The sequence below is a fragment of the Martes martes genome (assembly GCF_963455335.1).
Source record: "Martes martes genome assembly, chromosome: 6".
Classification (NCBI taxonomy): Eukaryota; Metazoa; Chordata; class Mammalia; order Carnivora; family Mustelidae; genus Martes; species Martes martes.
In genome coordinates this window covers 120,299,397-120,323,001 of record NC_137893.1, presented here as the reverse complement: position 1 = coordinate 120,323,001, position 23,605 = coordinate 120,299,397, and the positions used below count along the sequence as shown (strand labels likewise).

General features: G+C 53.1%; 2 protein-coding genes across 3 annotated transcripts; both read right to left on the bottom strand.

Annotated features, from left to right (window-relative positions):
• Positions 1-185: 185 nt before the first annotated feature.
• On the bottom strand, positions 186-13,890 carry VARS1 (valyl-tRNA synthetase 1). 2 transcript variants are annotated; one of them, XM_080805392.1, is made up of 30 exons: positions 13,692-13,890; positions 12,994-13,417; positions 11,415-11,549; positions 11,181-11,319; positions 10,841-10,965; positions 10,672-10,756; positions 10,313-10,413; positions 10,050-10,177; positions 7,234-7,398; positions 6,937-7,018; positions 6,108-6,227; positions 5,913-6,021; positions 5,737-5,831; positions 5,405-5,495; positions 5,026-5,150; positions 4,836-4,939; positions 4,590-4,748; positions 4,373-4,463; positions 4,141-4,246; positions 3,980-4,050; positions 3,768-3,893; positions 3,326-3,430; positions 3,175-3,243; positions 3,010-3,088; positions 2,757-2,884; positions 2,213-2,368; positions 1,835-2,041; positions 1,652-1,763; positions 1,199-1,524; positions 186-326 (listed from the first exon to the last, which is right to left on the bottom strand). In XM_080805392.1, the coding sequence occupies exons 2-30, from the start codon at positions 13,378-13,380 to the stop codon at positions 258-260; spliced, it is 3,795 nt and encodes a 1,264-aa protein (XP_080661518.1). In that variant the 5' UTR covers positions 13,381-13,417; positions 13,692-13,890; the 3' UTR covers positions 186-257. The 2 variants fall into 2 exon arrangements, with proteins under 2 accessions (XP_080661518.1, XP_080661517.1); XM_080805391.1 differs by having other exon boundaries at positions 10,672-10,759; positions 13,692-13,868.
• An 845-nt stretch (positions 13,891-14,735) lies between these two features.
• LSM2 (LSM2 homolog, U6 small nuclear RNA and mRNA degradation associated) lies at positions 14,736-23,105 on the bottom strand. Its single transcript, XM_080806864.1, has 5 exons — positions 22,875-23,105; positions 22,152-22,219; positions 15,708-15,738; positions 15,532-15,591; positions 14,736-15,241 (listed from the first exon to the last, which is right to left on the bottom strand). The coding sequence occupies exons 1-5, from the start codon at positions 22,875-22,877 to the stop codon at positions 15,116-15,118; spliced, it is 288 nt and encodes a 95-aa protein (XP_080662990.1). The 5' UTR covers positions 22,878-23,105; the 3' UTR covers positions 14,736-15,115.
• Between the last annotated feature and the right edge of the window lie 500 nt (positions 23,106-23,605).

Genomic DNA, 23,605 nt, shown 5'->3' with positions numbered 1-23,605 from the left:
TGAGCAACATGACTCAGGCCTGGCTCAGCGCCAGGGACAGACCCAGACGGACACACCTCTTTGCCCACCCAGTACCTCTGGCCTGCAGCCCTTGCACTGCTCATGCCTGCTGTATCAGCGGGTGTAGGCACCCACGCCCTCCGTGCCCCTCCCCAGCCCCAGCACACACAGACAACAGAGGGTTTTGTGGCAAAATATTTTATTGCTGCCACCTCCATGGTGGACACTGGAGGTTATGAAGAATGGAGTCGGGTGTATCACAGCATCTTCTGGAATAGCGCAATGGCCTCATCCACCTTCCTGAGCTCTGCTTCTGTCTGCTGGAGCTGGGGGTGGAACAAGGGAGAGGGGGTGTGGGTGGTGAGGACCCAGGCCCAAGAGAGAAGACAAATGCCAGCAGTAGGACACAGCCCAGGGTAGCTGACCCACGATGCGATGCCCACAATGGCAGAGGGGTCCGAGGTGGAAAGATGGGGGAGGACCACAGGCAGGGAGTACTCTGGGGACTGTGTGAGCTTGGCAGGCCTGTGCCCCCCTCATCCTCCCCAGTCTCCCCAGCTCCACCTGCCTTTTCTTCCAGCATCACTGATTTCCCAGGGCTTGCCTTCTGCCAAAGTGGCCAGTCCCCAAAAACAAAGGGGCCTCATAACCAGCAGCCCCACCCCCAATGAATGGTGGGGCACCGGGGTTAGGAACACAGGATCCTAGGCAGGCACTGGGTGCTCGTTTGTAAAATGGCAATGGTAGAGCTTCCAAGAGAACAGACAGCCCACTCAGCTGCCAAGGCTCAGTAACTCAGCCTCTACTCATTTCTGTGTCCATGTGGTTCACCCCACTGCTCCTCCCTGGAGAGACCCTAGCTGAGCCCGCTGGGCTTCCTGACTGTAGGCGGTCCACAGAGCAGCCCCAGGCATGTGGGATGCCACGTTCTGGGCACTGGGTGAGGCATGAGGGCTCTGGTTGGGAGGCAGGATACCTGGTTCTGGTCTGCCTCCATCCTCACCTGGCTTGTGAGACTCTGGGCGGTGCCCCCGTCCCTTGCCTGTTCCTCATGGAAGAGAACAGACTACATGGACCCCACCTGTTCAAGGGGCCCAGGCTACCTGTTGCCCTGGGACTTCCCAGGGTCTGGAGTCTGATGAGGGAGGGAGCGGATGGTGAGGGAAACAGAGAAGGAGCGCCCGGCTGCCCCACACACCTTGGCTCTGTCTGCCTCCTGGACGTCAAGGGGCACCTTGCTCGGGTAGCCTGAGGCAGCGCGGCGCTCCCGCAGACGTTGTGCCTGGCGCTGTGCCTCGCCGCGCTTGGCCTGCAGCTTGCCTAGCTCCCGGGCCGGGTCCACCAGCCCCTGCAGCTGCAGGTGGACAGAGCAGCGGTCCGAGGCCAGGGCCACGGCACAGCCCTGTGGCACGGGAGCCCCTAGGGCCAGGACAGCCACCACACCCGCACTGGCCAGTGCCTGCACGTAGCCCGACACTGCCGATGCCAGAGCGCCCGTGGCCTCATCGGCCACTTCCAGGAAACCTGTGGGGAGGGAGAAAGGAGAGAAGTGGCTCTGAGGAGACGTGCCATGAGGCTGCCACGCCGGATGCTGGTCTGAGTGGGCGGAGGGGACCAGGGGACAAGGTGGGTGTGGAGGCTGGAGGCTCACAGTCAGGCCGGATCCGGGTGAGGTTGTAGTCCGCACGCAGGGAGCGCACAGCCCGTGTGATGCTTAGGGCCAGTTCCATGGCAGCTTCTGCATCAGGGTCCTTCCAGGAGCACTGCGGGGTGCAGGAGGTGGTAAGGGAGGCTGGGGGGTAGACCAGAACCCCCTCCAGGCTGCATCCCATACCTCTGAGGGCTCCGGATAGGGGGTAATACAGAGGCTAGGAGGAGCCTGTGGTGTCCGCCGGGGCAGCCTCTGGAACAGCTCCTCAGTCACAAAGGGCATGAAGGGTGACAGCAGCCGCAGGCCAACATCCAGGCAGGTGTAGAGGGTCTGGCGAGCACACTCGGCCACCACTTGGTCCACCCCGTTCAGCACGGGCTTCAGGCACTCCTAGGGGACCATGAAGCACGGGGCTCAGGGATAGAAAAGGTCTAGCCTCCAGCCCTCCCTGTGCCTGTGAGGACCGGGAAGGTGAGAGGTTGGCCCAGGTCTCATGCCGGCCACTGGCAAAGTGAAGGCCCAGGGCTCTGCCGCCCTCAGCCCCATCCCACTCCTCCTCACCAGGTAGACATCACAGAGCTCATAGAGCCAGAAGCTGTACTGGGCAGTGGTGACAGCTGGGAAATCGTAGGCCTGGAAACCTTGGTTGCTAAGCCTCACGGCCTCAGTCAGCCGGCTGCGGATCCAGCGGTCCACCAGGCTCTCATGGCCTCCAGGCTTGGGAAGAAGGAGCGTATGAGCTAGTAAGTACCATATGCCCCAGGGAAGGAGGCAAAAGCCCACAGGGAGCAGGAACCACGGGCAGGTTTGCATTCCTGGAGGCTGACAGGTCCGAGGCAACCATCATGTGCCTGTTATGTGGAGGAAAACAGACAGGACCCCTGCCTCATTGGGGGAGGACCCCAATGCCCCAGGCTTTCACTGTAACTGTCCGTCCCTGTATCCATCTGTCCCCCCAGTTACACAAAGGCTGCTCCAGGGTAGGGGTTGGGCCACCCAACCCCGAGGCTACGATCCTGACCAGCACGGGCCATGCCTGATGCCTGAGTGGCCAGAGTACAGCCCGTGCAGGTGCTGCCCACCTTGCCGTCTAGTGGGCCCTCACCTCGGAGGTTGGTGAGGGCACGAAACCCTTCCCAAGGCCCCGGAGCGCAAACTTGGTGGCATTCCAGAGTTTGTTGCAGAAGTGGCGGTACCCCAATATCCGGTTCACGTCCAGGTTGATGTCACGACCTGGGTGGGAGCAGAGGCTGAGTCCTCACCATTCTCCCTCCTGACATGTGCCTGCCATAGGGAAGGGGAAGGGTGGGCCTCGGGGAAGGAGAAGGGGCTCGGCCAACAGGTTTTGGAAGCCATACCCTGAGACGTGTAGGCACAGAGTCCAAACCGCAGGGCGTCGGTGCCACACTCAGGAATCCCTGCCGGGAAGTCTGCCTTCTGTGGGGAGGCGGCAATGGGGGGCACCTTGAGGCGGCCGCACCTCCCCAGGCCCACACTCTAGCCCCCAAGCCCACCCTCGGTACCTGCCCTTCTTTAGCCTTCTCCACCTCGCTGGGATCCAGGTTGCTGCTCAGTAACTGGTCGTGGAGGCCCTGAGGGTGAGGTGGGAGTGGTCAGGGGGCTGTTGCCACAGCCCCATGGCCCTTCCTGGCCTGGCCCTGAGCACAGCCCCACCTGCAAGGAGACTCCATGGATGACGTCCAGGGGGTCGATGACATTGCCTAGAGACTTGCTCATCTTTCGGCCGTGGGCATCTCGCACGATGGCATGGAGGTAGACCTGGCAGGGAAGACCCATGACCATGTGTCTCCTCACCCAGATGCTGGCGCTTGCCCTGGGCCCTGCCCCGTGCGGGCCCCATTCTGAACCTTAGACCCCTCAGTGTCCCTGCCAGTCCCTTCAGCAACTTTACAGGAATCAGAGGTACTCCCTCCTCCGGGAAGCTGGGTCACAGAATCACTGCGGGGAAGCCCGGCTGGCTTTCAGGGCCCACAAGACCTCCCTGCCTGGGCTGTATCCTGTGTCCCCATATCCCTGTGCATGCTGAGCCCGAGCTGTGGCGTGGGGGGGGTGGTGAGGGTAGGGACCACAGGACGGGTCTTGGCAGTCTCTGCACCTCTCTGAAGGGTAGCTTGCCAGTGAGCTTCAGGCCAAGCATGACCATCCTGGCCACCCAGAAGAAGAGGATGTCATGGCCCGTCTCCAGCAGCGTCCCCGGGTAGAACACGCTCAGATCTTCTGACTGGGGGCAGAGCAGGCCATGATGGGGGGCCCAGCACCCACCTCCCAGACCTCACCCCACCCTGAGCTAGTCCCTCAGGAACATACCTGGTTGGGCCAGCCAAAGATGGAGAACGGGAAGAGGCCAGACGAAAACCAGGTGTCCAATACATCCTCATCTGAGGGAGGTCAAAGGTCAGAGTTCAGAGCAGGCAGAGATGGGGATCAGAGCCCCGGCTCTGCCATCCACCCCCCAGGCCCAGCCTTGCCTTGCTGGAGACTGATCTTGTCAGGGGACACTCCAAACTCCTTGGCTGCCTTCTCCCGGGCCTCAGCCTCACTGCGCCCGCTCACCCAGTACCGCCCATCCGGATCCTGCCACAGGCGGAGTGAGCACTGAGGGACCACCTCTGGCTCGCCCGCCCCCTCCTGTCAGCAAAGACTCACAGCCACCTCAGTCCCCAGAGATGGGCCAGCGTCCAGCCCTGGCCCGGGTCTCACCTCCCCTGGGGGTACGGCTGGGTCACTGACTGTGACGAAGTAGGCTGGGATGCGGTGGCCCCACCACAGCTGCCGGGAGATGCACCAGTCCCTGCGGGGGGGGGGTTAGGGGGGAAAGGGGGTGCATCAGGCAGGGGAGGAAGGTGCCCCTGCCTGTGCCCCCTGCCCGCCCGGCCCCTCACCCAGCCCCCCTCCCCACAAGGAGGGGCCGACGCACCGGATGTTGTCCATCCAGGTGTGCCACGTCCGCTGATGGGCCTCAGGCAGGATGCGCAGGTCACCCCGCGTCACGGCGGCACTGGCGGCCTGGGCCATCTCCCCACAGCGCACATACCACTGTGGCCGCAGCAGAGGCTCCACCACATCCTTGGAGCGGCTGCGGGGATGCACGGGTGGGGGAACAGGTGTGAGCACCCCGAGGAGCCCTGCCTCTCCTCCCACCCCGCCCCAGCCCCCTCCTCACTTGCAGAGCGGCACCACCATGGGGTTGTCCTCGACACCCCGGAACAGTCCCCGCTCCTTCAGTGCTGCTAGCACCACCTTCCTGGCCTCAAACCTGGGCAGGCCCTGGGTGGGAGATGAGCCCTGTCAAGGCCATGCCTAGGTACCCCACACGTCTCTCCCCTGGCCACCACACCCCCACCCAGTCTCACCAGGAAAGGCGGGGGCACGTTGACGAGGGCCCCTCGGGAGTCCATTATGCTCACGGCCTCCAACCCGTGTCGCTGCCCGACCTCGTAGTCGTTCTGGTCGTGTGCAGGGGTGATCTTCACCGCACCTGGGGTGCACACAGGGGTGCCCAGGCACGAGGGACTCAGTGGAGTCTCTTTCCACACACAACCCCCCTCTTGCTGGAAGATGTCGCTCCCAGACCTCCCTTGTCCCCCATGTATCTAGTACAGTGCCCTGAAACCCAGCCCAAGTCCTGCTGGTCCAGGAAAAGCTTGTTTCTTTTGCTCTGAGACGGAAAATGAATGACCGGAGCGAGCCTCATGGCCTCCTTCTCTCTCCCGAGGACAGCCTCTTGCTCACCTGTGCCAAACTCCATGTCCACAAAATCGTCAAAGACAATGGGGAGTCTCCGAGACAAGAATGGGTGGATCACACTCCTCCCCTTCAGGTGCTGGGGACAGGGGGTGACATCAAAAATTCAAGAGAGCCCAGACCCAACTCCCTCCCACCCAGGGCACTGACTGTTCCCACACCCAAATTCCATCTTCAGGGCCAGACAGGAGCTACAGATGAGTTTCTAAGCCTATTTTCTCCTCAGCCAAGGGGCTAAGGGCCCATCCCACACCCACTCACAGGGTGGGAGCCCCTCCAGTCAGCACTCCTCCCCAGCTGTGGGCAGCACCCCACCGCACCTGGTATCTAGGATCTTTGGGGTGCACAGCTACAGCCACGTCTCCCAGCATTGTTTCGATCCGCGTTGTCGCCACCACCACCTCCTCGTCACTGTCTGGGGTGACATGCAGCCTTGCGGTCTCAGCTCTGGCGCCTTCTCCACCCAGCCCAGAACCCTGGTGCCCCTGGCTCGTACCTGAGCCTTGGACCTTGTAGGCAAAGGAGACAAGGACCCCAAACTCCACCTTCTCCTTGTAGCCAGGCACGGAGAGCAGAGTACGACCTGTCAACTCCTTCTTATCCACCTGTGACATGGGTATTAAGAGAAGTGGCCTAGGAGCAGGGGCTGGGGGCGGAGATGGAGAGATCCTGGGCTGGGGTTGGGGGGCACCTCGATGTCGGAGATGGCAGAGTTGAGGGTGCAGGACCAGTTGACGAGGCGGGTACTGCGGTAGATGACTCCTTCCTCGTGGAGCCGGACAAAGGCCTCCGTCACAGCTGTGGAGAGTTTCTAGGGAGCAGGGAGAGGCAGAGATGGGCCCAGGCGCCCAGGCAGACTTGCCAAGGCGGCAGGATCTGGTGATACCTGCGCTGTTTGGAGTCCCACTGTCCAGCATGCAGACCCCTTTGAGGGCTGGAGGGGAGAAGTACTTTTTTTTTAAATTTTTTTATTTTTAAAGATTTTACTTATTTATTTGACAGAGAGATCACAAGTAAGCAGAGAGAGAGGAAGGGAAGCAGGCTCCCTGACGAGCAGAGAGCCCGATGTGGGGCTCGATCCCAGGACCCTGGGACCATGACCTGAGCCGAAGGCAGAGGCTTTAACCCACTGAGCCACCCAGGCGCCCCGAAGTACTTTTTTTGAAGAGGAGAGAGGGCTATGGGGACACGAAGGCAGGCAACAAGCCCGAGGACTCTGGAGATGGCAAGGAAACCACTCAGCTAGGGACAGGTGCTGCTGAAGAGAATCCTGAGAGTTCAGGCTCCACAGGAGAGTGAGGCCCTATCGTGTACCACCTGGAGGAATCTGAGCTCCCAGGTAACAAAGGGCCAGGAGAAGGGGCGAGAAGTGCTATTTGCAGCTGAGCCCTTAGTGGTTTCCTATGGGTGGTGGGCCCCCCTCCTAGCGGTAGGCCACAGCATGTGTGGTCTCTTCTGAGGGTTACTTGCTCTGGGGAGCTACCCACTCCTGCCCCAGGCCTGAGACCCTTCCTACTCACAGGGTCCATGGTGAAACAGGCTCGATTCCAGTCCAAGGAGCTGCCAAGCTTCTTCAGCTGGTGGTAAATCTGGTCACCTTTCCTGGAAGTGGACAGACAGGCCCGGAGGCACTCAGGCCTGGGCTGGAGGGAGAAATGAGGTGGCAGACGAGAGGGGATGGGGATCACTCATCCCTCTGAAAGTGACCTGGGCCCCAGAGCCAAATGACCCTCAGCCTCTGTGAGGGCCTGGCCCTGCAGCCAGGGCCGGAGGCTACAGAGGTCTTATCTGGACAGGGGACGGGGTGCTGCACTCACTCCTCTTTCCACTTCCAGACCTCCTGTAGGAAGGCCTCTCGGCCTAGCTGGTGCCGGCTCAGCCCCTGCTCACGCCAGAGTTTCTTCTCCACCACCACCTGGGTGGCAATGCCTGCGTGGTCACAGCCAGGGTTCCATAGCGTGGTCTCCCCGCGCATGCGGTGCCTGTGGGAAGAGCCAAGAGGACCCGAGGTGAGTGGGCCGGTGGACCTGCCACCGAAGGAAGAGGAGGCTCCTGGGCAGGGAGCTGATGGACTCAGGAAAGAAAGGGGAGGTGGGAGGAATCCTCCCAATTCTAAAATTAGTCAGGGAGAGACATGCAAGGACAGCTAAGGCAATCTGACAGAAGAACCAAGAGGAGGCTTGTGCCCAACCAGAAACCAAACACAGGAGAGGGTTACGATTATTCAAACAGTAAGTTACTACATAAGAATGGAGTTACAGATTAAGGGAACAAAACAGTGTCTGGAAACAGATCTGAGCAAATTTAGTATTCGCTGAAAGCAGCATTTCCTATCAGTAGGGAAAGGACAGTCAACTGAATAAATCTGTTTGGGACAACTAGCTGATTTAGTTCCCTACTTCCCAATAGTCACAAAGATAAATTTTTGTCTGATTCGTGAACTCAACACTATTAGAAAAGCATTAAAAAAAAAATGAAGAACACAGATGAAAGTGTTTGTAACTTTGAGGTAGGAGAGCCCATCTTTAGTAAGACAAAAAGTCAAATAACACTGGCAAATCGGAGCGCCAGGGTGGCTCATCTGGTTAAGCGTCTGCCTTAGGCTCAGATCATGATCTCAGGGTCCTGGGATCAAGCCCTGCATTGGGCTCTCTGCTCAGCGGGGATCACTTGTCCCCCTCTCTCTACCCCTCCCTCCCCCTTGTCCATAAGTAAATAAATAAGTAAAAGGCTGCTACCTTAAGAGGTTCCTAAGTGTTCGTTCTGTTCTGTTAATAACTTGATCATTGTGTGTTATGTACGTATTTAACATAACTCTGTTTTTCCAGCTTTCAATTCCTTGCAAAATTCTAAATCCGAGGTTGTATCCCCAGTGCCCAGAGCGGAGCTGGCACAGTGATGTCCAGTAAATATTTTTCAACCAAGTTAATTTAGTAAGTAGGACTGTAGAAAAACTTCTTAAAACTTAAAATAAACAAACTCTGGCTTCCAAAGATAAAAAGTTGTCTTAAAATACATTTTTAGGGGCGCCTGGGTGGCTCAGTTGGTTAAGCATCCAACTCTTGATTTCAGCTCAGCTCATGATCTCAGGGTCCTGACACTGAGCCCTGCATCAGTGGAGAGCTCTGCACTCAGTGGAGAGCCTGCTTGTCTCTCTCCCTCTATCCCTTTCCCCGCTCATGCTCTCTCTAAAGTAAATAAAAAATACTTTTTAAAGGGACCTGTCATGTGGGATATTAGATTATGTACTTGCTAGCACTGTTAATGTGTCAGGGAAAGGAACAAGTGCTAGAACAGGAGAAAACATTTATAATAAACATAACAAACCAAAACATCAATATCCAGAATATTAAAGAATCTTCCAACAAACCAATTAAAGAAAAACAGCACAATCAATAAAAAAACGGATGAAAGGTAGGTACAGACGATTCATATCAAGGAAACCTGGCTGGCTGAGCAACACAGACAGACTCAACTCGGCCTCAGGAATCAGGAATGACAGAGGTAGCATGTTTTTGCCCATCAGATTGGCAAACAAACACTGATAATGTCCGGGGTCAGAAAGGGCATGGGGAAATGAACACCCTCCCAGGCAAATCACAGAGGTGTAAGTCACCAAGGCCATTTCGGAGGCAACTGAATAGAAGCACGCCCCTCCAACTGAGCAGTTTCAGTTCCTGGTAGAACACCAGAGAAATCCTTCCACTCACACTGGAGAAAGCATATACAGGAATATGCATTCCAGCCAGGTGTTCAACAGAGAAAAATTAGGGAACAACCATAAATAAGAAAGTGACTCCAAGATGGCACCTGGGTGGCTCACATCACCTCTTCCTTCAGCTCAGGTCATGATCCCAGGGTCCTGGGACTGAGCCCCGCATCGGGCTCCCTGCTCAGCGGGGAGCCTGCTTCCCTTCCTCTCTCTCTGCCTGTCTCTCTGCCTAGTTGTGATCTCTGTCTGTCAAATAAATAAATAAAATCTTAAGGAAAAAAAAAAGAAAGTGACTCCATTATGGGATAGCCACAGTATCGAATGCTATGGAACAATGAATGAGAACGAAGTCAGTCTGTATACAAGAATAAGGAAAGAGCTCCAAAATAAATGGCTAAGTACAAGGAAAAAGTTAGCGTTGACTCCTTTATGTTAAAGAACAGAAATAAGAAAAACCCACCCAAAAACAAAATTACAAATTTCTATGGATACACGCATTTGTAAGTAAATAGGTAAGAAAGATCTGGAATGAAACACATCAAAGTGTTAATAATGGCTAAATTTTACGCGGGAGTAGGTCTACAGGGATGTAGTCAAAGAGACTTGAAGCTTTACATTTCTTACAAAAATATATTTATGTATTTCTTGTTTAACTCAAAATAACGTTATTTTTAGTAGCAAGAGAAGGGAGACTGAGAGAGTCTGCAAGCGAGGGGAACTGGTTGCCTAACTAGGGGTCTATGCTGATGATCAGATAAGGGGACTGATGAGGAGAGAAGCAGAGCACCACTAGGGGGCACAGCTGAGGGCCCATATGGAAGAAGAGAGGTCAGAGGGCCTGTCAGGTAAGAGAAGGGAGGAGAAAAGTGACGAGGCAGAGAAGGCAGAAGGATAGGGTCCAAGGATAGCACTGGAGCTTACCATCGGGTCAGGGAGTCCTGGATGGCATTGGTGAGTGCGTGGCCCAGATGCAGGGAGCCTGTCACATTGGGGGGTGGGATGCACATCATGAAGATTCCCCGGGGATTTGGTGCAGACACGCTGGAACGCTGATAGGGGAGGAAGGATGGGCACACGCTAAGGCCTCACACCACCTCTCCCAGCCCCCTCCCAGGCAGTGGGTCCTAGGCCCTGCTGTCGCCCTCCCACATGTCCTCCAGGCCTGGGCAGCAGAGGCCACTCACTCCATACTCGGGCTTGAAGAAGCCCTGCTGCTCCCACCAGGGGTACCAGGCAGCTTCCACGTACTGAGGGCTGTAGGAGTCGGGCATGGTGCCACTGACATCTGGGGGAGAGATGGGGAGGGTCAGTTCCCTCAGGTTGTTCCCTGAGGCTGGGAGCAGCTGGGACAGTGGGCCAGCAGAGGCGCTGGGCCACTGTTGCTCACATCATAGCACAGGCACTGGGAGATTTGGGGGGCTGTGCAAATCCTCCAAAGCCAAATGGTGGCAGCAAGGGCAGAACAGGAAGGGTAACACCAAGGAAAGGCAGCAGCTGAGGAGGCTGGAAAGGAAGGATGGGGGTCCCTTCCCCCTTCTCGTACCTTTCTTTTCCCCAGCTGGAGTTGGGAGGTCATAGGTAATAACCCCAGGATCCCGTTTCCCCCTCTTCTCTGGTTTTGGTTTCTTCTGCTTAGGAGAGAAACGATATAGGCAGAGAAATCATCCACCCACCACGGCGCCAACCCTCCAGTTCTACCCTTAGCTTCTCACCTCTGCCGGGGGTGGCTGCTGCTGTTGGGTCTTCTGCTTCTGTTGGAATTTCTCCAGCTTCTCCCGTTTCTTTGCCTCTTTCTTGAGCTGAGTAGCCGTCTTTGGGGGTGCAGGGACCTCAGGGCCTAGAGAGAGGCACAGAAATGCCAACTTAGCCCATTGGGGATCCTCTCTGTCAACCATATCACGATACTTCAGATGGGCCATTCCAGCTGCCCCAGGGCTCCCCATGCTCTCCCACCCTGTCCTCCCTCAGGCCCCTTCCTGAGTGACTCTGCCATTCCTAAAAGAAAAAAAGGAAAGCAAGCTACGGAGAAGGCCCAGAGGAAGCCTTCCTCACCTGGCTGTTGAGAGAGGGGTCTGGTCCCCGAGTATAGAACCACCTCTCCCAGCACTGCCCGGAATTCTGGCTGCTGGACACACGTGTTGAACCAGCGAGTCACATTACCCCAGATCCGACGGGCAGAGGGGTCCAGGACCTGGGAGGGTGAACAGAAATGAAATACCCTTAGTCACCCTATGGCAAGGTCAAAGGGGGGCTGCCCTGGTTCTTCTACAGGCCCCAGTGACTTACATAACGGAAAGGCAGCAACAAGGCGGTGACAGCCGCCAGGTCAGCCAGCGTGGGGGCCTCCCCGGCCAGATAGGTGTGCAGCTGGAGCCACTCTTCCAGGGGGCTCAGGGCCCTGCCCAGGGCCCTGAGGGCAGCCTAGCAGGAAAGGGAAGAGGTATGAGACAAGGTTTGGCCCACCTCAATTCCCATCCCCACCCAATCCAATGTGGTCCCCTTCTGCTCCCACAAATCACCACCTCTGAGGCCAAATGGTCATAACAGAAACATTCCCATTAGTTCAACAAATTCCTGCTGGACACTTACTATGTGCCAGGTGAAATTATTAAACATCAGAAGTTAAAGACTACAAGAGGCAACACAGTAATTGCTTCAAGAAGTATTTATCAAGGGGCTCCTGGGTGGCTCAGTGGGTTAAAGCCTCTGCCTTCGGCTCAGGTCATGATCTCAGGGTCCTGGGATCGAGCCCCGCATCGGGCTCTCTGCTCAGCAGGAAGCCTGCTTCCCTTCCTCTCTGTCTCTGCCTGCCTCTCTGCCTACTTGTGATCTCCGTCAAATAAATAAAATCTTTAAAAAAAAAAAAAAGAAGTATTTATCAAGCACCTACTACGGGCCCGGCACTTCTCTAAAGAATGTAGAGACAAGCACAGACCCTGACTGGTGCAGTTTACATTCCAGTGGGGGAGACAGTAAAGGTGTGAATACAGAATGCATTACCCTATTTTTCTCTGTAAGTGTTATGAAGAAAAATAAATCAGGCTGAGGGGGACAAGGCATTCCAGAGAGGGGACCTCTATGGAAAACAGAGTAAGCAGGACATGAGAGAGCAAGCCAGGTTCTGAATCTCACATTCATCCCATTCATTCATTCATCCATTCATTCAAGAAATACTAAGGATCCAACGTGTGCTCAAAACTCTGCAAGGAGAGGATGCCTGGGTGGCTCAGCTGGTTAAGCCGCTGCCTTCGGCTCAGGTCATGATCCCAGAGTCCTGGGATCGAGTCCCACATCAGGCTCCTTGCTTGGCAGGGAGCCTGCTTCTCTCTCAGCCTCTGCCTGCTTGTGTGCTCTCTCTCTCTCTCTGACAAATAAATAAAATCTTAGGGGAAAAAAAAAACAACAACAACTCTGCAAGGAGGTGGTCTGCTTTGGAAGGACTCACAGCCTCAATCTGGTCTAGTTCTCTCTCCTCTCCTTTCCTTTCCTTCCCCTCCTCATTTGCCCTCTCCTCCATCTCCCCAAGCACAGCCACCTCTCCCACCCCACTTGCCTCTCTCTCCAGTCCTTTCCTGTTTCTCATCAGCTTAAGACTCCTGAAACTTCTACTCCCAGACTTTAAAACGCCTGGCACCAGACTGCTCTGCACACGTCTTACCGTCTTAACGTGTTCAAAATGAAAACGTCCATTCTCAAACATGGGAAGGCCAAGGCTTAGGGTTTAAGAAACCTGCCCAAGGTTATCATACCAGGCATCAACCTGGGATTTGATCAGTGTTTCTCCACGTCTGATACACTGTCTTCCTGTCTCATTACCCATTCTAATCTTTCTTCTAACTATCCCGGTCTCTTTCTTCCCACTCACCTGAGGGTCCTGGGCAGAGCTTCGGAGCCCCAAGGCCGGCAGCGTTGCTCCACAGGCAGCTGGTATTAGCTCGGTGTCCGCATAACTGACCCACTGTTGGACCAGGACAGCGGCCCGGCTACCGCCAGGGCCCCCCAGGCCTGCGGGCCACAGCAGCTGGGCCACAGCAGGGGCCCCCCACACCCAGAGTCCACCCGGCCCCTGCTCCAGGGCGGGCAAGCGGGGTGGGGGAAAGGGAGTCCTGCTCGTTGGGGGTGGCTGGAGGCAGATTCGGGGGTGGGCTCCTCCCCAGCCCGGCCCCTCCCCAGCCTCCCCATAGCGCGCAGCTATAAGGGCACGGAGGCTGGGGAAGGCGTCAGGATGAGGGGAGACATACAGGATGGACATGGTTACGCTGGGGGGTCCGAACGAGGTGGAAGAAAACCTAAGAAGCAAGAGAGACAGGGGTTGACTGAGGGACCCAGAGGTGTCCTATTGGGAGAACAGAGGGGACCCCTTGGGGACTCCTGTACCGCAGGCGTCCGGGACCCCCAGGGCTGGAGGTCTGACCCGGCTTAAGAGCCAAGGGCCCGGCTATCGGAGTGGCAGTGCCAGCGGGAGACTCCCCATGACCGCGCGAGCTCTGGGACTGCGGGTGGCTCGGGGTAGCCAGCGCCTCGGCGTCCGGTAGGACGCGGGCTCGGGTCGCAGGTACGTACTGGTGGGAGGTGGTCACACCGAGCCGGACGGCCACCTCGCGGCCGAGCGCCGGCCGAAGGTGGACCGGCCTGGCGGCCGGGGCCGAGGAGTCGGGCGGGCGGGGACGGTGGGCGGTTCTCCGGGCGACCCCAGCTCCCTGCGACCGCAGCCGGGTCGCGGGCGCCCACGTGTTCCCCCTTTGTGACAACGAGCATTTCCGGGCCCGCGGGTCCTGGCGCGGGCGGCCGTGCTCCGCCTGCGCGGGCGGGGGCTGCTCTGCCTGACACCCCGCCGGGGCCGCGCCGCTCGCCGCTCGCCGTGCTCACGAGGGACGGCACGGGGCGCGGGCGCAGGAGCGGAGGACGCTCCCGGGACCGCGCTCCCGTCAGGCGCCACCGCGGGCACCCCGCGCGGGTCCTCCGCCGGGCCGGCGGGAGGGCGGTGCCCAGCGGGCAGCCCGGGAACCCGCGGGCGGGGCGCTGCCGCCCCAGGACCCAGGGGGAGCCCCGCCTGCTCCCAGAGCCTGGTCCCTCCCGCAGAAGCAGGCGTCACGCTGGGTGGCCAGGAAGGTCCCTTAGTACTGAGAACTCCGGTGTGGAGGAAACTCCTATTCGCTGAATGAACCGGTTTGATTCATTCCCAGTCCTAACTCTCCACGATAAAAAATTATGTCACTCGTATTAATCCGTTATATTCCGAAAGCGTGAAGTGATTTCGCTGGGTTGAGGAAGCAGTCCGGCAGCATCAGGTGCATCTTGGTGTCTCATAACATTAACTGTCAGGTTCACAGGACAGACATGGAAAAGCAACAGGTACTCCTTGTGGGTACAGTACAAAGCAGAAGACCACCGTAGGCAAGCCATACAGGTAGGGGCACGTTCAAGAAACATGCTGTAGCCCAGGTGAGGTATTACATAGTTTACACCAGGGAGAAGAGTGGCAGATAATGCTGGGTAGTTGGGCTGGATTTTTGGCTGGGATAATAGAGCAGCAGGGCTTGGATGACTTCAACATCCCTTTCCCACCCTCCAGGCTCCTTCCCAAAACACACACAGAACCAGAACTCAAATGTGCATCAAAAGTTTATTCCCGATGCGGGACAGATTCCTTCCATCCCCAAAATGAATCACATGCTGTCCTGGAGAGATCTAGGAGATTCTCCCACCATATCCAGGGAAGGAGTGAGAAAGGCAGGTGCTGAGGACAAGGCAGGTCTGCAGTTCCCCAACCTACTTATCCTCCCCTCCTCAACAGAGGAGAGCTGCTCCCCACTATTATTATTCTCATCCACTCATCCCTTAAAGGAGAAAAAAAAAAGTCTTCACTATTCAAAAAAGACAAAAAAAAAAAAAAAAAAGACAAAAAAGCCTTCAAATATGGGAGGGGTCCTGGGCTGCAACTTGAGGTGAAAGGTCACCAACAGAAGAGGGACAGGGAGGAACCGTCACTGTTTCTGCTGCAGGGCCTCCTTCCTTGCTGCATCTTGTAGCAACTGTGTGTCCACCTCATCTGCCGGCAACTGTACATAGCGGACCACTGAGCCCCGGATGAAGCAGTTCTTCACTGATAACTAGATCCAGACAGATAAACAAGAAAACACCCTTAAAAGTGTTCGCTATCTGGGGCACCTGGGTGGCTTAGTCGGTTCGGTATCTGACTCTTGATTTTGGCTCAGGTAGTGATCTCAGGGTGCTTCACTGGGTGGTGTCCCATCTGCCTGTCCCCCGTGCCCCCCACCCCAGCTCATGCACTCTCTCTCTCAAATAACAGAAATAAGATAAAATCTTCAAAAAAAAAGAATGTCAGCTATCCACCCAGGAACTTCCTGCTTTTGTTTCCTCTTCACCATCACCAACTCACCATGTGAGGGTACTTCTCAGGGTCTGTAACGCTGATGTCAGTTAGTTTGATGTTGAGATACTAAGAAAAGAAGACAAACACCATCATTAGCTCTAGAGACAAGATGCAAGCACCCAGCCCTGAAACTCTCCCTTCTCCTTCCCCAAAACCCCATTCTAGGCTCCTACATATCTCACCTGGTCCACAGAATGGAGGGTTCCACAGATGCTGTTGGGGGAGAAGATGAAAGAACCCAATCAGTTTACACCAAAATCAACCGAGAGACAACTTCAGAACATGGATAAGAACATGGCTGGGGGGGCGCCTGGGTGGCTCAGTGGGTTAAAGCCTCTGCCTTCAGCTCAGGTCATGATCTCAGGGTCCAGGGATCGAGCCCCACATTGGGTTCTCTGCTCAGCGGGGAGCCTGCTTCCTCCTCTCTCTCTGCCTGCCTCTCTGTCTACTTGTGATCCCTGTCTGTCAAATAAATAAAATCTTAAAAAAAAAAAAAAAAAAAAAAAAAGAACATGGCTGGGGGAAGTCAAGGTTTGAGGAAGGCAGAAAAGAGAGAACCAAAAAGGGGGCATTCCTAAGCCCAGGATCAAGAAAGACAACGCTTTTATTGCAGTGTGTTATTTTAGACCTCACATCTCCTAAAACCAAGGCACTCTTAGCAGCTAGTATTAAACAATTGTTACAAACTAGGCCCATGTTCCACATAGTACTTGCAATCTTTATGGATACCTCACAAGGTAGCTCTTACCAAATGGGCTCAGAGACTGTGTAATGTGCACAAGTGTAGAAGAAACAGGAACCTGAGGCCACATCTGTCTGATACCCCAAACCAGCAGCTATTTTCAAACATCTGTTGGAACCCCATATGTAAAGTAGACAAAGTAGCTTAACATTGTTCTTGGTGATGCAGGCACAAGATGTCACCTCCTTTTCTCAATCCCTGGGCCCTCTGAAATGTGAATGAGGAATGCTATCAGATCACCGAGGCTCCAAGTCATGCTACCTCTCTCCCAACTTCTTTATTTTCTGTGAGTGGCCTCAACAGTCTCACAACCTCAAATCCTGAGTTGTACTTCACCATCCTCCATGACCCATGTCCCCATCATTTGGTGACATTTTCCTAACATCTCTAAAATTCTCTTTCTAGTTTGACTTCTACAAGCCAAGGTCTTATTACACCTCAGTCTAGGCCAGCATCCATCCTGGCCGCCTTTATCCTAAGTACCCTGCATGTCATCACCAGATTCTATGTTCCTTAGAACAGTGGTTCTCAAACACTGATGTGTGCTCAAAGGTTTCTTAAGTCTGAGACAAAGAAACACAGGTTAGGATAGCATTTGGTGGGTGCATATGTAGTATGCTAAAGGTTGTCAGTATTTTCCTCCCTAAGAATAATTCTTTAATTGCCCTTGCTATTTTTTTGTTATTAAAAAAACTTTCGGGCTGCCTGGGTGGCTCAGTCGGTTAAGTGTCTACCTTCGGCTCAGGTCATGATCCCAGAGTCCTGGGATCAAGTCCCTACATTGGTCTCCTTGCTCAGCAGGGATCCTACTTCTCCCTCTGCCTGCTGCTCCCCCTTCTTGTGCTCTCTCTCTCACAAATAAAATCATAAAAAATTAAAAAACTTGGGGTGCCTGGGTGGCTCAGTGGGTTAAAGCCTCTGCCTTCGGCTCAGGTCATGATCCCGGTGTCCTGGGATTGAGCCCCGAATCGGGCTCTCTGCTCAGTGGGGAGTCTGCTTACTCCTATCTCTCTCTCTGCCTGCCTCTCTGCCTGCTTGTGATCTCTGTCTGTCAAATAAATAAATAAAATCTTTAAAAAATTTTTTAAAAACTTTAATGAAATGATTGTAATGTGCAGTTGCTTAAGTGTTGGACTCTTGGGGGCACCTGGGTGGTTCAGTTGGTTAAGAGTCTGTCTTCAGCTCGGGTCGTGATCTGGGGGTCCTGGGATCAAGCCCCGCGTCAGGCTCCGTTCAGTGGGGAGCCGGCTTCTTCCTCTCCCTCTGCCTCCTCCCCTTCCCCGCACTGTTCATGCTCTCTCTCTCAAATAAATAAATAAAATCTTGAAAAAAGAATTGTAAAGAAAAGGGGGAAAAAAAAGCATTGGGACTGTTGGTTTTGGCCACTTTCAGGTCTTCAGGTCATGATCTCAGGGTCATAAGATCGAACCCCGCATCAGACTCCACGCTCAGTCTGCTTAAGGCTCTCTCTCTCCCTGGGGCACCTGGGTTGCTCAGCTGATTTAAGTATTGGACTCTTAATTTCTTTGCTTTTTTTTTTTTTTTAAAGATTTTATTTATTTATTTGGCAGAGAGAGAGAGAGAGATATCATAAGTAGGTAGAGAGGCAGACAGAGAGAGGGGGAAGCAGGCTCCCCGCTGAGCAGAGAGCCCGATGTGGGGCTCAATCCCAGAACCCTGAGATCATGACTGGAGCCAAAGGCAGAGGCTACCCCACTGAGCCACCCAGGCGCCCCAGGACTCTTAATTTCTTGATTTTGGCTCAGGTCATGATCTCAGGGTTGAGATGGAGCCCCACATGGGGCTCGCACAGAGCATGGAACCTGCTTTTCTCCCTCCTCCTCCTTCTGGCCCTCTCCCCTCTTAAAAAAGACTCTCTCTCTCCCTCTCTAAAATAAATAAATTTTTTTAAAAAGTCTTTATCTTGCCAAAAATAAAGCTGGCAGTTCTCTGTTGGGCCCCAACTTCTGTTAAATTTTAAGTCTTTAAAATCCACTGCCTGAGAAACATACTTCTCCGTGGTTTCCCCACATCCCTGACTACTGGAAAGACTTTGACAACACCCTATTACCTTCTGCAGAGGTGAAGTCACTTCTGAAACTGCATAGGTGGTGTCATTTCATTCAGTCTCTTAATATCTGGCACAATGGTCTGAAAACAAGCATGAGAGAAAAGAACTCTTCTCCCATACCAATGGACTATCTTCAAATCTTTTGAGTCCCTGTTTTAAGACATGGGGCTATAATGTAAGTCATTCTTGCCATATGGAAGATCCAGAAAGGAGAAAAGAGGAAACCAAAAACAAATCCTCTCACAGAATTGCCCAGCTGGTTCTGACTTCCATACTTGTCTCTCTATATGGCCCCAATCTATATGCCATCAATACTGTGTCAATGTTTCCCACACTGAGAAATTATCTCAAAAAGAAACATGGAAGATATTGTTGGGGGCGGGTGGGAATACACTGATTCAAAGTTTCTAAAGGTGGGAACCCTGGCTGGCTCAGTCTGTTCAAGCATGTGACTCTTGACCTTGGGGTTGTGAGTTTGAGTCCCTCCTTGAGTGCAGAGATTACTTAAAAATAAAATCTTGGGGCGCCTGAGTGGCTCAATGGGTTAAAGGCTCTGCCTTTCTGCTCAGGTCATGATCTCGGGGTCCTGGGATCGAGCCCCGCATCGGGCTCTCTGCTCAGCGGGGAGTCTGCTTCCCCCCTCTCTCTGCCTGCCTCTCTGCCTACTTGTGATTTCTGTCTGTCAAATAAATAAACAAAATCTAAAAAAAAAATAAAATAAAATCTTAAGGGGCGCCTGGGTGGCTCAGTGGGTTAAAACCTCTGCCTTCGGCTCAGGTCATGATCCTGGGGTCCTGGGATCGAGCTCCGCATTGGACTCTCTGCTCAGTGGGGAGTCTGCTTCCCCCCTCTCTCTGCCTGCCTCTCTGCCTACTTGTGATTTCTGTCTGTCAAATAAATAAACAAAATCTTAAAAAAAAATAAAATAAAATCTTAAGGGGCGCCTGGGTGGCTCAGTGGGTTAAAGCCTCTGCCTTCGGCTCAGGTCAGGATCCTGGGGTCCTGGGATTAAGCCCCGCATCGGGCTCTCTGCTCAGCGGGGAGCCTGCTCCCCCCCCCTCGCTGCCTGCCTCTCTGCCTACTTGTGATCTCTGTCTGTCAAATTAATAAATAAAAAAATCTTTAAAAAAAAATAATAAAATAAAATAAAATCTTAAAAAAAAAGTTAGGTATTAAGGAGGGCACTTGTGATGAGCACTGGGTGTTGAATATAAGTGATAACACTAAATTCTACACCTGAAAATAATATTACTCTTTATGTTAACTGGAATTTAAATTAAAAATTGAGAAAATTAAATAAATAAAATTTTCTAAAAGAGCATCAGGTAATAAGTAACAATACTTTAAATATATACTTTAAAAAGGAAATTTTTTTAAAGGATTTTTTTCTAAAGAAAGAGATGTGTACAAAGTTGCACACATAACGATGTTTGGGGCAGCATCATTTGTAAAAGAAACAGCCTAAATGTCCAACAGCAAAGTCTCGATTAAATTAGTTACTGCCAGCTAATAAAAATGCCATATGGGGCGCCTGGGTGGCTCAGTGGGTTAAAACCTCTGCCTTCGGCTCAGGTCATGATCCCAGGGTCTTGGAATCGAGCCCCACATCAGGCTCTCTGCTCGGCAGGGAGCCTGCTTCCTCCTCTCTCTGCCTGCCTCTCTGCCTACTTGTGATCTCTGTCTGTCAAATAAATAATAAAATAAAAAATCTTTTAAAAAAATGCCATATAGACATTAAGAATGTTAAAGATCAACTTTATTGACATGGAAAATATCCACAACATACTGCTAAATGAAAAGCAAGTTTCACAGTTGCATAAAGAATATGACCCCATTTTTACTTATTTGTTTTTTCAAATTTCTATTTAAATTCCAGTTAGTTAACATACAGTGTAATGTTAGCTTCAGGTGTAGAATTTAGTGACTCATCACTTACACAGAGCACCCGAGGTTCATCACAGCAAATGCCGGCCTCAATACCCACCAGATCCGTGCCCCCACTCACCTCCCCTCCAGCAATCCTGTTTGTTCTCTATAGTTCTCCAGTCTGTTTTCTGGGGGCACCTGGGTGGCTCAGTTGGTTAAGTGTCTGCCTTTGGCTGAGGTCATGATCCCAGAGTCCTAGGATCGAGCCCCACTCAGCAGGAAAGCCTGCTTCTCCCTCTGTCTGCCACTCCCCCTGCTTGTGCTCTCTCCCTCTCTCTCTGTGTCAAATAAATAAATAAAATCTTAAGGAAAAAAAAAAGTTTTCTGGTTTGCCTCTCTCTTTTCCATGTTCATCTGTTTTCTTAAATTCCACATATGAGTGAAATCATATGGTATTTATCTTTCTCTGACCAATTGTTTTTAATTTAAAAGAGTGCAAATTTGGGGCGCCTGGGTGGCTCAGTGAGTTAAACCCTCTGCCTTTGGCTCAGGTCATGATCCCAGGGTCCTCGGATGGAGCCCCACCTCCAGCTCTCTGCTCAGCAGGGAGCCTGCTCCCCGCCCCCCCCCCGCCTACTTGTGATCTCTGTCTGTCAAATAAATAAACAAAATATTTTAAAATAAATAAATAAATAAATAAGACTGCAAACGTGTGCAAGCCAGACAGAACTGGACTTCGGTTCTGGCCATCATTTACTAGTTGTGTAGACTTGAGCAATTAACCTATCTATGCTTCAGTTTCCTCATGTGTAAGATAACAACAATAGTATGTGTCCTATAGAGTTGTTAAAAGAATTAATGTTAATAAATGTAAAATATTCAGAATAGTGCTTAGTTGATAGGATGTCCTCAAATGTTAGCTATTTTTCCTTCTTTCAGCACACACTTATTAAGCACCTATGATATACTAGGCCTATTGCAGAACTCAGGTACACAAAGGTGAGCTTAAACATGGTCCTGGCCCTGTAGGAAGGACAGGCTGTAAATAATAAACATACTTTTATGAAATCACAATTTGAGAAGCACCCACTAGGAAGAAAATAAACTATATAACAGATACTACTTTGGCTAGAAGGCCCAGGAAAAAAGTCTCTCCAAGGATACAGCATTTACTCCATGTCTTGGTTGCTAACTAGGAGCTAATGACACAAGGGGGTAGAGGCTATAAAAGCAGACATAAGGGACTGCACTGGTCTTTGGTTTATCCTTTACGTTCCCCCCCCCCTTTTTTAAGATTTTATTTATTTATTTGACAGACAGAAATCACAAGTAGGCAGAGAGGCAGGCAGAGAGAGAGGAAGGGAAGCAGGCTCCCTGCTAAGCAGAGAGCGCGATGCAGGGCTCGATCCCAGGACCCTGAGATCATGACCTGAGCCGAAGGCAGAGGCTTTAACCCACTGAGCCACCCAGGCGCCCCTCCTTTATGTTCTCTTTGACAAAATGGAAGTTGTGCCACATCTACCATTCTGCAACAGCTCTTCATATCAATACATCTATTCCTCTGTGACAGCTGTGTATTATGAAGTGCCACAACTTAATTAACGCATTCCCTGTAGATGGCTATTTGTTTCCAATTTTTGGCTACTGCAAATAAAATTACAAACACCCCTGTAATACACCTTTACTTGTGGAGCCGATTCCTACATTTCCATAATTGAGTAAAGAATTTAATCAGAAAAAAACAAAACTATGTTCGTTTCGTAAAAACATAAATTTATTGATGCCTCTGCCCTCTGACGGCTCTCTAGTACTTTAAGCAAACGGCACAGGTCATTTCTTTCTTTTGTATCTCTCCCACTTTGTCCAGCCCTCAAATAATACTTGTCAAAGAGGTTCCAGAGCCCCGCATACACCCACCCCTACGGACTTGCGGGAACAGGTGCCTACCTCAGGTCATTCTTGAGTTCCACGACCACATCCTTGCCCACCAGGGACTTGAAAAAGGAATAGAAGAGCTATTGGGCGAGAGAGGGAAAACCATGACCTGGGAAGTTGCACACAGGGTAGGAAGGAGTGCCCCTCCCTCTGGTTGTATTCCAGTACTGATATTGGGATCCCGGCCACATCTCTGGCAGTTCTCAAAACTTCACAGGAAAAAATACTCTGTGGGCCCCCGGAACACAATACTCCGGCTGGAGCCCAAATACACGTCACTGAGCCCCTGACTTAAAGCTCCAGAGAGATGCTCTTCCCTGCACCCCTCTCGCTCTCCGGGTCGGGCTCTCAATCGACCACCTCTCCTGGGCTCCTGTCTACCCCCCAACCCCCAGTGGGCACAATTGTAGAAAGCATCCCATTCTCACCCTCCCAAAGCCTGGCCTCCGTCATAGAAATACTCCTCGAGGTCTAGCTTTCCGCTCCCCTCCTGTCCCCAACTCTCCCGCGCGTTTCTTTTGTTTTGATCCCGCATAAGAGGAAAAAAAATCCCATGAGCTCCTAGGTGTGTCCCCCCGGCACAGAACGCAAGGCGCAGGAACTAAGAATAGACAGCAAACCCCAGGGCCCAACTCCGGCTCCGAGGGTCAAAGCCTCCACCCCCTCCCCGCTCCCCAACCCTTCGGCCCGCCCGCGCTCCCCCAGGGCGCCCCCTTGTGACGTCACGGTACCTACCATGGTGCTCAAGCCGCGGGCTGCCGGCCGGACCGGGAAGGCGAGGGCTGGGAACCGCGGGGCTGGGGCCGGGAGCAACAGGGATGCGAGCCCGCGCGTGGGGCGGCACGGAATCGCGCAGGCGCAGCGAGAAGAGCCGGGGGAGCTCTGAGTAATGACAGGAGCGCACTGCCGACTCGCGGCCCTGGGAGAGCTGGCAGTGGACAGCCGCAGGGGCGCCGAAGCCGGGAAAGGGGCGGGTCTTCCTCCCTTCCCACTTCCTCCCGGAGTGGCGGGCTTCCACCACGCAGGCGCGAGCCCCAGCTGTTAGCCCAGTTTACAAGAGGTTCATGGCCTCTTGGGGTTTTTTTCCTGATGGTGCAGCCCACGGTGCTAACACCCTCCAGACACTCTACTGAAAACTGTCGAGGAACTTGGGAAAACTCTTGATTTATGCACTTTTTTATATCCGTTACACTTCGATAAAAAGTTTAAAAAATGAAATGTTGGGGCGGCCGGGTGGCTGTGGGTTAACCCTCTGCTTTCAGATCAAGTCACGATCTCAGGGTCCTGGGATCAAGCCCTGCGTGGGGCTCCCTGTCAGCAGGGAGCCTGCTTCCCCCTCTTTCTCTGCCTGCCTCTGCCTACTTGTGATCTCTGTCAAATAAATAAATAAAAATCTTTTAAAAAATAATAAAATGTTGCAGAGTCCCTGAGATCAGGAGCCTGAGCCCTGATCTTGATTTTATCAA